This window comes from Periplaneta americana, chromosome 4 (genome assembly GCF_040183065.1).
Source record: "Periplaneta americana isolate PAMFEO1 chromosome 4, P.americana_PAMFEO1_priV1, whole genome shotgun sequence".
Taxonomy (NCBI): domain Eukaryota; kingdom Metazoa; phylum Arthropoda; class Insecta; order Blattodea; family Blattidae; genus Periplaneta; species Periplaneta americana.
In genome coordinates, this window is record NC_091120.1 from 36194350 (window position 1) to 36207030 (window position 12681).

The 12681-nt window shown below is 38.1% G+C and overlaps 1 protein-coding gene and 1 long non-coding RNA gene across 2 annotated transcripts in view; one reads left to right on the plus strand and one right to left on the minus strand.

Moving 5' to 3' along the window:
* The window catches only part of LOC138697711 (uncharacterized), a 542983-nt gene that overhangs the window by 310277 nt on the left and 220025 nt on the right, over positions 1-12681 (minus strand). The gene's annotated exons all lie outside the window — the stretch shown is intronic.
* Positions 2913-12681, plus strand: part of LOC138697710 (uncharacterized) — a 63751-nt gene continuing 53982 nt past the window's right edge. The window contains exon 1 of the mRNA XM_069823189.1: positions 2913-3624. Coding sequence (XP_069679290.1) covers positions 3006-3624 — 619 coding nt within the window. The 5' untranslated portion in view covers positions 2913-3005. The remainder of the gene's footprint in view (positions 3625-12681) is intronic.

The following is a 12681-nucleotide window of genomic DNA, read 5'->3' on the forward strand; positions in this document are numbered from 1 at the left end:
CTTGTGGAATACCCTACTCAGTGACATCAGAGACTGTCGGAATTTAGTAGTGTTCAAAAACAAACTTATTAAGCATTTCCTTACTGCGTAGAGTAGGTTTAATTTTTACTTGATTAATAAAAAAAAATTCTTCCTTCTTAACTTCTACAATAAACTGTCTAGCCTTTATTAATCTTTTAGTATTTTGATTTTTATTATATTTGTAAATTTAATATTAACTGTAATTATAATTATAATTGTAATTGTATTCTTAATATTGTAGTTGTAATCCGCTGGTAGAGGGAAAGAGAAGGCCTGGTGGCCTTATCTCTACCTGGTTAAATAAATAAATAAATAAGTAAATAAATAAATAAGTAAATGAATAAATAAATAAATAAGTAAATAAATAAATAAGTAAATAAATAAATAAGTAAATAAATAAATACATAAATACATAAATAAATACATAAATAAATAAATAAATACATAAATAAATAAAATAAATAAAATAAATTTATTAGTGTACAATTTATATTTTCTGCTACGAGTTAAATGTTAATGGATTGAAGAGCAAATAGAATAAAATCAGTATTTTTTTAACATAGGGGAGACTACTTAAAACACTCATTATAAAGAATGAACCCTCAAGTTTCATAGAGTGGTTTAGAGTGAGTTGTTAGCATAATAATCAGAAACTAAGCTGTTGCAAAATTAATAAAATATATGAGAAATTTATGCATCATCTATAGGGCATTCATTTCTTTACTTATCATATTGAACCGGATTTTTTCAAGGAGTCCTTTGTGGTTAGAAAGGTCACTTTCTCTTCTCATAACCTCAAAATGATATTTCTTTTGAGGTGAATAGATTAATAAGAAACCCACGAAGATATAAACAATAATAAATCTTATTTTACACGGCATAAAGCACTGGAAATTAATCTTTAGGGCATCAGGAAATAAACTATAAACCTATCGTCTTAAGGGCAAAAAGCTTGAACAAGCGAAAATTATGTTTCAGAATTAGTTAAATTTAATGTCGCGTCTCGTTATGATCAATGTCTGAAATATTAGAGTGAATCAATATCACAAAAAGAGAAGAAATGAAATTGTCATGCAGACAAGGTAAGTAGGAATAAAATTGTCTACCGCAACAATTGAGTTACGTCTGTAAATGACCCTCACTTAGCAGATGTAGACTACTCATATGTGAAGCAGTGATCTAGAAACTGAATTATAAATTGGAACTAAAGGTTCCTGTTATTCTGATTATTGTCCCCGTATTTCGATCATGTTTTCGTGGCATTCAAAATGACACCAAAGAATGTTTGGCACTCATAACGTAACCGCACGACACGGTTGGGTTCGCCGTGCATGTATGGTTAGGATTTACAACTTTTCGCAAAACCCACAGGCACATAGCACGTATACCGTGCACTCGTGCATAGATTCAAGGTTACAAAACTTCCTCTTCGAACCAACACAATCCGTGCTGGCCGTCGCATCGATTCCTCCCTCCCAATTAAAGGCTGGTTCACAATAAACCGGGAACGAGAACCAGAATGAAAACGAGAAGCAGAGGACGTGAATATTAAAAATTTTGATTCACAATAAACCGAGAACGTAGACGACTATGCATATCGATATGTATGTCAATAACGATATGTAAAGTCGATATTACGCATTCTGATGTTATTTGTGTATAATTGACCAATGGCGTTCTCTCATGAGTACAAGGCAGCCTACATAAACACAGGTTAACCAACTTCGAAATTTCAACTGAAACATTTCATTTGGTACGGTACTATAAATATACCCATGCATCTTTATTATCACAACCTATTTTAAGTCTACCATTACGTAAAATAATTAGAGAAGAAACATTTGTAATAGAACAAAAATGAACACAACAGTAGTTATTGAATTGAAGCGTGAATATGTATGTGTAATACAACCAATATAGTAATAAAATATGATTCGCTTCCGATCGTGTTCAAAGATGCAGCTATTGAAAGCCACGTATTCTCCTTCATTTTCTCATCTTTATATGAGGCGCGCCGCTTATCGTAAATGTGAGGATTTCAATATTAGAATCTCATCAAATACAACTTGCTCTATGATGCACAGCACAGAACAAAATAGTGCATAGGTTATGTCACGGTCTTCTTGCTACAAAATATACGACGACAAAATAGCTTTTAGATGGCAATAGAATGAATTTAGTGGGCTGTGATCGGAAACGTGAACGCCAAAGTTGAAACTTGGCCAACTCTTCGTTCCCGATCTCGGGCTCCGGCAAGCTTTTCGTTAATTGTGAATGCTCACATTTAAATGTATACATTTCAACAATTTTGCTGTTTTCGTTTTCGTTCCGATTCTCGTTTCCGGTTTATTGTGAACCAGCCTTAAAATCCGCGGACCACCGAGATACACAAACATCCACGCATAAACTGAAAGTTCCAGGTGTAAATATCTCGTGTAAACTTCCCCAGTGACCTCGTTACCAAAACCGCACGTTGTTCTTATGCCACAACGTCTAGAAACAAAGCGGCTTCTGCTACACAGACTATGAAGTGAAAATACCCTTTGCTTTGCTTTGTGATTGGTAAAGTCACTAGAGCAATGCAGCCTCGCTATTGGCCAGTCTCGCCTCCTACCACGTACACCTCGCGATAAAAAAAAACAACGGTTGCAACTTCAAGACGGATCAAGTTGTTTTTCCTCTCGCACATGCACGCACATCTCTTCTGCATAGAGCACGAGAACTGAATTCAAATTTACCGCTACCGATGTCATTTCCCCCTCCTTCTCGAGCCCCTCTCTAACCAGTAGCTTATATCCCTCCTAGACTAAAGCCGTGCAGAGGCTGTCTTTAAGGGATGCCCCTAATAAACTTCAACTTGACCTTCTTTACAATTTCCATATATAAATGTGAAGCCTTCATGTTTCGCAACCACTCTGTCAAGTGAATTCCAGCCAAGTTCAAGGACCCCGCTGCTCTCCAAGCTGAGGAAGTGAAGTGATTGAATGTACATCGCAATGGCGGTTAGAATCCTAGCGTTATCAGTGTTGTTTATGTTTGCCAGTGGTTATGAAATAAATCCGACGCCGTCTATACCTTCGGACGATAAAGTTGTAAATGTAACTGTACTACCTGATAATCTAAACTCTAGCAGCCGGCGAGGGCGGGTTTATTCAGGTGATTCTTACTTGGACGAATCCTACGACACGTGTTTAGCGACAAGGAACAGTCTCTCGTGTTTTAAATACAAAGCGCTTCGTTATCTACACAAAGTGGCGTCGCCCGCACTGGACGTTAGAAGCAAAGTGTCGGACTCCGAAGGGCTTAAAGTGCTGGGCAGTACTGTGCGTCTAGTGATCATACCAGAAAAGATGGCGGCGTCGAAGGATTCTGTGAAGGCATTGTTTCCGGATTCGCAACCTCGATCTTCAGACTCCGAGCTAGAGAAGCTGTACAAGTTCGTGCTTCGAGAAGCTGAGAGATTCGCACGCAGCCATGCCCTGTCGGTGAGGATTCCCACAGGATCATCCACCAGCAGGGACATCGAAGCTGCCGACAGCCCGAGGATTGTGGACGAAGAGGATCTCAACAAGGACCTTCAGGAAGAAGACAGAGCCACAGCAGGTATTCATACCACTGATCGATTATTATATCAGATAAAATAAAAAGGAAACTTTAATTCTTTAACTAGGAACGTTAGAGTAAGCGAGCACCTATCCGAGAAAAGTGCCTGTTACCAATTTTGTAACTCTACGCGCATAGCCTATCGCTCCTTAGCGGCAGGAGGTAGATGCAACCCGTAACATATTATTATTATTATTATTATTATTATTATTATTATTATTATTATTATTATTATTATTATTATTATTATTATTATTTGAAGGCTTGTGCTGCATTCAAGATATTTACTAGTGGTTCGAGCAGCGAATACTGCGTTTTTTTACTGGTTGTGATTGACTATTCATTAGAAGTTCAAATCGTTGTTTTTTTATTGGGTTATTTTACGACGCTGTATCAACATCTAGGTTATTTAGCGTCTGAATGAAATGAAGGTGATGATGCCGGTGAAATGAGTCTGGGGTCTAGCACCGAAAGTTACCCAGCATTTCCTCGTATTGGGTTGAGGGAAAATCGGAAAAAATCTCAACCAGGTAACTTGCCCCAACCGGAATTCGAACCCGGGCCACTTTGTTTCGCGGCCAGACGCGCTGACCGTTACTCTACAGGTGAGGACTTCGTTGTTTGATTAGAGGAAGAATACTGACAATTATTTATAAATTACTATGTTTTAAAGTACACACTTGTGGAGTAATGGTCAGCGCGTCTGGCCGCGAAACCAGGTGGCCTGGATTCGATTCCCGGTCGGAGCAAGTTACCTGGTTGAGATTTTTTCCCGGAGTTTTCCCCTCAAGCCAATATGAGCAAATGCTGGGTAACTTTCGGTGCTGGACCCGGACTCATTTCACCGGCATTGTCACCTTCATGTCATTCGGACCTAAATAACGTAAGATGTTGATAAAGCGTCGTAAAATAACCTACTAAAATAAAAAAAGTATGTTTTAAATTGTTAAATTAAAATAAAAAGAAATCTGAATAGTTACTCTTCTAAATTACAGGTTCATGATTACCAAACAAAGTAAAGCTATTTTGTAGTTACACTTAATGTCAGATTGAACTATAGTCGTGCACAACCGATTATGAAAAATAGAAATGATAGCCTATAGCCTATTGTTAAAGAACGCCTGGCGCTATAGACAGTATGCAAAGCTCTTTCGTCTCGCGGAGTGATCCAGTGTTCGGTTTAACGAATGCCCGAGTCTTCGGGTGAACGGCTCCGGGTCATGAAAGACAGACAACATTGAGCCATCCAGGAATTTCAGGAATCGTTGCAAGGACGCGATTATCATCGTGTATATTTCAATTGATAGTTCCTCCTCTCTGTTCACATTCATTCATTCATTCATTCATTCATTCATTCATTCATTCATTCATTCATTCATTCATTCATTCATTCATTCATTCATTCATTCATTCATTCATTCATTCAGGTATTGCAGTTATGTATCGTCAGAAGCAACAGATCATGAAACTACAATCATTATAGCTTGAGAGTGTTTTTATTTTTGTTAATAACTTTTTATCTCCTTAAAATGATTTATTAATGAAATAATAATACATCCACTTAGAATAATTAAAAGGCATAGGCTATATTAACAATTACTCTTTTACAGATAGTCTAACCTATGCATTCTGAGTTTAAAGTATGAACGTTACTATAGTAAATGTGTACTTATTTGCTCTTCTATTTTGTAACTGTAATTTATTTCATTCTTGCATTTGTTTACATGTCAGATGTTTTCTACGCATTACGCTTATTTCCTTTGTTGTTACCGGTGTCTATTAGTCATATCATGAAGATCAATGTATCAAAGTGTCCAATCAATTATAGGCCTATTCCAAGCTAATATTTTTTTTAATTAGGAGAAGTAAATTTCCTTCAATTATTACTCCATTTGTGTAGTCAAAAATGTAGTCAGAGTTCTTGTATGGTAAAGTACGCCTGGTGTTCTGTCTACCCCGCAAGACATTAGGCGCAATCGCTTGAAAATCGGATATTCGGTCGGATGTTCAACCTCGCCGGTTGTTCTCCTACAAGTCGAATATAAACCGGTTCTAAGCACTGTTCTGGAGCACTCTAGTTTGAAGACATTAAGAACTTGGTTTAATTTAATAGTTGTGGATGTTGTTGTTATTCAGTCAACTGTCCGAAGACGGGTCTGAACCGCGCAAGTGATGTCAAGAAGGCAGCACTTATGAGGCAACTAGACCAGGAGATAATGGGGTAGGGTGGCAGTTCCTTTACCCCTCCATTGCATACATCGCCGACTAGCTATATATTACACTAGTCAGACTTGAGATGTTTAACAAATTACCAGGCATTGCCCATTCTGTTGTTTTTACTAGAATTATTAATTGTGTCATTAAAACCCGATATTTGAGATGGGCAGGACATGTAGCAGGTATGGATGAAATCAGAAATATAGAGTGTTAGTTGGGAGACCTGGGGGGAGGGAAGACCTTTGGGGAGGTCGAGACGTAGATGGCAGGATAATATTAAACTGGATTTGAAGGAGGTGGGATATGATGGTAGGGACTGGATTAATCTTGCTCCGAATAGGAACTGATGGCAGGCTTATGTGAGAGCGACAATGAACCTCTAAAAGTCATTTGTAAGTAAGTAATTAAGTTCGTTTTTAAATAAGTTTTTCGTAAATTATTTTTATGTACTTTCTTCATTGCACCCGTTCGATACTAGTGAGTGATAGGCCTAACATAAAATAAACAATTCAATTCACTTCAATAAAATAATACTAAGATGGTTCTCACCACGCGGTGACCTACAATTACGAGCAATTGTTTATAAATAATTGTCAATATTCTTGCTCTAATAAAACAATGAATTTGAACTTCTAATAAATAGTTAGAAAAACCATGCAAGACATTCTGTGAACTTAAGTAGCTCGAGAATACCAAAGGAAACAATAAATGATATCAGAAACCTCTAAAAGGATCTGACGAAGGAATAAGCCTACTTTATTTTACCACTAGCTAAAACAGTAATACCTGTCTATAACGGAACCTGTAATAAGCGGAAAGGTGTTCGTAAGAGGAATTTTCATTCGTAATGTGAACTTTAACTCTAAAAACTTACTTACTTATTTACAAATGGCTTTTAAGGAACCCGAAGGTTCATTGCGCCCTCACATAAGCCCGCCATCGGTCCCTATACTGTGCAAGATTAATCTAGTCTCTATAATCATACCCCACCTCCCTCAAATCCATTTTAATATTATCCTCCCATCTACGTCTCGGCGTCCCCAAAGGTCTTTTTCCCTCCGGTCTCCCAACTAACACTCTATATGCATTTCTGGATTCGCCCATACGTGCTACATGCCCTGCCCATCTCAAACGTCTGGATTTAATGTTCCTAATTATGTCAGGTGAAGAATACAATGCGTGCAGTTCTGTGTTGTGTAACTTTCTCCATTCTCCTGTAACTTCATCCCGCTTAGCCCCAAATATTTTCCTAAGCGCCTTATTCTCAAACACCCTTAACCTATGTTCCTCTCTCAGAGTGAGAGTCCAAGTTTCACAACCATACAGAAGAACCGGTAATATTACTGTTTTATAAATTCTAACTTTCAGATTTTTGGACAGCAGACTGGATGATAAGAGCTTCTCAACCGAATAATAACAACTACTGTGTACAAAATTACTTGTATTTAGTGGAAAGTATCTAACGCAGAAACGGAGAGAAATAGGCCTATCAAGTCTATAACTATAAAGAAGCACTTTGAATTTGCTTATTTATAGCACGAAACAGTATCAATCAACAATGAAGACGGAAAATCGACGTTGTACTTCTTCATTTTCGATAGGCCTACTACATTTTCCTCAGTCAGCGATTATACCGAGCCACATTCAACAGAAAAGAGAAAGGTTTTAAAAAAGGAAACAATGACATTTTAAGAAGGGACATTCAAGACGTCTTACAACACGTGACTTATGCAGGCGCAAATGTTTATAGACACGGTAAAGTTGTCTCGGTCTGTGAACAGTTAGAAAAAAAAAATGTTATGTTTTATTTAACGACGCTCGCAACTGCAGAGGTTATATCAGCGTCGCCGGATGTGCCGGAATTTTGTCCCGCAGGAGTTCTTTTACATGCCAGTAAATCTACTGACATGAGCCTGTCGCATTTAAGCACACTTAAATGCCATCGACCTGGCCCGGGATTGAACCCGCAATCTTGGGCATAGAAGGCCAGCGCTATACCAACTCGCCAACCAGGTCGACGAACAGTTAGATCTGGTCAGATACTTGCTAGGCTAAATAATGCCCCTTCTGTGAATTGGAAAGGCCTTGAATATCTCTTTGAATTGATAGACAATGCTTACAGTATGCAATATGAGGGCATAATCTTACTAGACCTATTTGTAGTAAGTTATATACAAGTCATTACATGCTGCATTATAAGTTCAAAATAGGTTTTACATTCATTTTTCATTAATTAATTTGACAACATATGATGGATTTAAATAAACCTTAATTTTATTTTAAACTAGCATTTGGTATGGTATGTTGAATTTGCTCAGTAGTGTATTAGCACATTTAGACATAATGTAATCTGTCTCTGCGCCAGAATTCCAGGACCATGAGTAAATACTTGAGGTACGTTCTTATACAAAACTTTAAAATTTGATTATGTAGTATTTAGATCCTACCCGTATTGAGCGGAAACCTGTTATTATCGGAAATAAATTTTGGTCCTTTCAGATTCCGTTATAAGTAGGTTTTATTGCATTGTTATTACTGCTTCTGTCTCTGCTACTGGTGATAATAAAATTCAATTCAATTCAGTTTATTATTTACTATTATTAACATACAAACATTTTGACACTTCCATGAGAGAGAGAGAGAGAGAGACAGACAGACAGACAGACAGAGAAAGATCGTGCTCATGGGAGTAAAATTTATATTGCGGCAGGGTTCAAGTCAACCCAGACGGATCTATAATTAACGTCTCTTTACGTCAGAAGTATAGAGATAATCAAATAACCTTAGGAAGATTTGTATCTTTTAAAATCAAATGATGTAAAGTAGTCTATTATAAAGCATTTGATGTCGGTGATCAGAGCTATTCCATTCCTTATATAGTAGGTCGATATAGAACAACTGTTTGCAAGCAAAGAAGCATGCTACATATATTCAGTCATCACCATCTAAAAACCATTACATTATCTTCACAGATTCCAAATGTGCAATTTTGGTAATCAAAGATCTCTTTTCCTCTTCCCCAATGATAACTGAAATCCATCACATCTTCCAAATATTTTCTAATAAATCATTTAGGTCCCATCACATCAATATATAAATAGAAATGGGCTAGCAGATCACGCCGCCAAAGAGGCAATATTTCCATCAAGCATAAATATAAATATTATTATGTCTTAACACCACGATATCCCCTGCAACAGTAGAAAGATACCTGGGGTTCACATTAAAACAGTACACTCCATTATACGTATAATGCAAATCTGGCTTTCAGGTAAAGCTCCCTTTGAAGCAGACTTGAATAATTCAAGGAAAAGTTGTTCCGATATTTTGGCACATTTTTACCTGAAAGCCAGCGAATATGGTAACATCGATAACAATCAATTCCATGTAGGCCTATCTGTACTAGGTCTCCCCAATCCAACTGAAGACTGTTGTTTGCCCCACAAGTCACGGTCCGTTTGTGCTATCATTGTCTTTCACATTTCGCCATTTCACGCGAATGTCAGTCTCTCTGTTCCAAGCGATGGTCGCTCATTCTTTCTTCGTTCTGGTGAGCTTCATTGCAAAACACTTTTTGTCAGTCAGTTCTCCCACATTTTCATGACGTTTCTTTACTATCGTAATTGTTTTTAAAACTGTTTCCTTTCTCTTCAATTCTACCATTAATTTTTCATAAAACAACATAACATTTATGTATCAAATATGAATGAGTTAATGAGGTCTCGCCCACCTCATTATACTTTGCTCGACTAGTATGACTGGTCAGTTTGTTTTTATACCATTAAGTACGAGAAAAATTCGTACCGGCACCGGGAATCGAACCCAGGACCTCTCAGCTGTGCGCGCTGAGTGCTCTCTAACCAACTGAGCTATGCCGGGACCCGATTCACGACGCCGGCCGAACTCCTCTCGTAGTTGTTGAATATGGCCATAAAGTCATGTAATATGCGCTCCTGTACATATATGACGTGTATCGTCTCAAATGCAGGCAGTAAGGCCGTAACACGATACTACGAGAGGAGTTCGGCCGGCGTCGTGAATCGGGTCCCGGCATAGCTCAGTTGGTTAGAGAGCACTCAGCGCGCACAGCTGAGAGGTCCTGGGTTCGATTCCCGGTGCCGGTACGAATTTTTCTCGTACTTAATGGTATAAAAACATAACATTTGTTTTAGTGCTCACTCATTAATATCATCTTAATCATCATCATCATCATCATCATCATCATCATCATCATCATGTCATGGTGCAAACTACAGACATTTTATGGTTACTGATTCTGCACAAGTTAGCAGAATGGATCTACTGACAAATTGTTACGATAGCATTTTTCATCTATGTGCATAGAGGATGCATTTCCAACTGCTGGCTCTGTAACGTCACAAGTCTCAACTCTCGAGCTCTTTGAGAGGGGAAGCATAGCTGTAAGAGCAAAATAGAAGTGGCAGTGGAAGGGATTGAGATGTTTAAATAGCGTAGACACAACATTACCCTCCCTCACGTGCTCTACCAGCTCTGCTCCGAGAGGAGAAACGCGCTCCGACGTCACAGGTTGGCCAGTTGGAAATGATCAGAATAATTCGATGGTGTTCGGGTTTATTAATCTATTCATAGTTTTCTATCTGGGGGCAGGTATTTCACTGCAAATCCAGCATTCTCCAATCTTTTCTATTTTCTGCCTTCCTCGTTGTCTCCGCATATGATCCATATATCTTAATGTCGTCTATTATTTGATATCTTCTTCTGCCCCGAACTCTTTTCCCGTTCGGTTAAATGGAGTTGTCATTTTTTGTGCAAATTGAGTTTTGTTCTGCAGGTGAATACACAAGTTAAATTTTAAAAGTGGGTGTGTAAAAAAACAAAAAATAATACTAGCATTTGATGTACACTATCTACCAAAAAGTAACTGGGCATTTTTTTTGCTCCTTTGGAACCTCGTGGTAGCACCTCTTGTTGCTATAATAGCAGCCACCCTGTCAGAAATGCTTTCCACTAGTTTGTGTAGGATATCCACTGGAATGCGTCGCCATTCCTCTTGCAACATGACACTCAGTTGGATAATGGAAGTTGGCCCCATGTTTCGGCGGCTACTATGCAGTGGTATGCAGACAATAACGTTCACCGGTTGGACTGGCCTGCACAGAGTCCTGATCTCAATCCCATTGAGCACCTTTGGGCCGAATTGGACTGGCGATTGAGGTCTTGGGAGATGCGGCCAACTTCCATTGTCCAACTGAGTGCCATGTTGCAAGAGGAATGGTGACGCATTCCAGTGGATATCCTACACAAACTAGTGGAGAGCATGCCTGACAGGGTGGCTGCTGTTATAGCAACAAGAGGTGGTGCCACGAGGTTTTAAAGGGGCAAAAACAGTGTCCAATTACTTTTTGGTAGATAGTGTATTTTATTTGTGTACAAAATTATTTGTAATAAGGGCCTGAAGTTTAATTTTCATTTATCTCATAACTCATTTCATGAAATCTCCCTTTACCCAAACACCATCGAATTAATCTGTTAATTATGGTACATTATGGAACGATAAGAGAAGAAATGGGGATATCGAGAGGAGACATTTCAACCACAAATTTCACTTGAATTTCCACAAATTTGAACTCAGATCTCCGATATTAAATTTCGACGCTTTAAACTTTTATCATGCACTGCATGAATTATAAGTAGGCCTACGTAGCGTTCCACTAAGAATTGGCCTTGCTGCCATTATCGGTTGTGTAACGTTTCATCGGCAAGCTGGTGATCAACTACTGACGAAGCTGAGTCTTCCAAAACTGAGGTCAATTCTCATCGCTACAATCTATACAAACTTATAAACTATATGAAAATTACAGTACAACAAATTATGAAAAATTGTGTGTTGAAAACTAAAATAAATAATCATGTCTACGATTCGCGTTACGGAATAAGCGTTGGTTCGAGTCCTGACGGGGGAAGAAATTTTCTCATAAAATTTAGGCCAGTGTATGGGACCGGTGTCCACTCAGCATCGTGATGGATGTGGGGAGCTACGAAAGGTAGAGAAATCCAGTTACGAGAAACAGCTATAACAACTGGGGGGGAACATCTCGCTAACCACACTATACCTCTGTTCTGGTTGGATAATGGTTCATCTCAGCGGAGGCATGTGGACGTGATGCCAGCAGACGGCTGATCGGCCCTGACTTTTAAGGGGCTGTTGCGGCGTTTTTTCAAGTGTTTGAACCCGCTAATCCCGCTAATCAGAATCCAACGGCCAGGATGTTATTCTCTACATCACCGCGGATTACTGCAGTTTTGAGTTATTTCGCTTGAGAATTTTATATGAAATTTCATATTCTAAACCAATCCTGCTAGCGGTATGGGAACAAAATTTTCTCAATTCACTATGTGTAGAATGGAGATAGTGTTCAAAAATATTTCATATTTTGGTAAATTTTCCATATTTCATAAAAAGCTTTATAATATATGTATTATTTATATTTTGCACGATTCTCTTTCTGTTACTTAGTAACAACCACTGAGCCGGGCTTTCCAGATTATTATAAGGACAAAATAGAGAAATTTTCCAGGATACACTTAATATCCAAATTTTTGGAATATCCAAGGGTAAGTAAGTGAAATATCTAATGTCCTCTTTTAAGCGATTCCAATTCCACCTTTGTTCAATCCTTCGAATCCAGGGAATGTCTTTTCATTGTAGTCATGACTATTTATATACGTGTCAATTAATGTTCTCAACAGATTTCAACCATCAATATTGCTATCTACTTAATTTCTGTTCTTTTTGCAACTTCATGAGGTTTTCATAATATAAAACATATTAACTGACAGAAGGTATAATATTTAGCC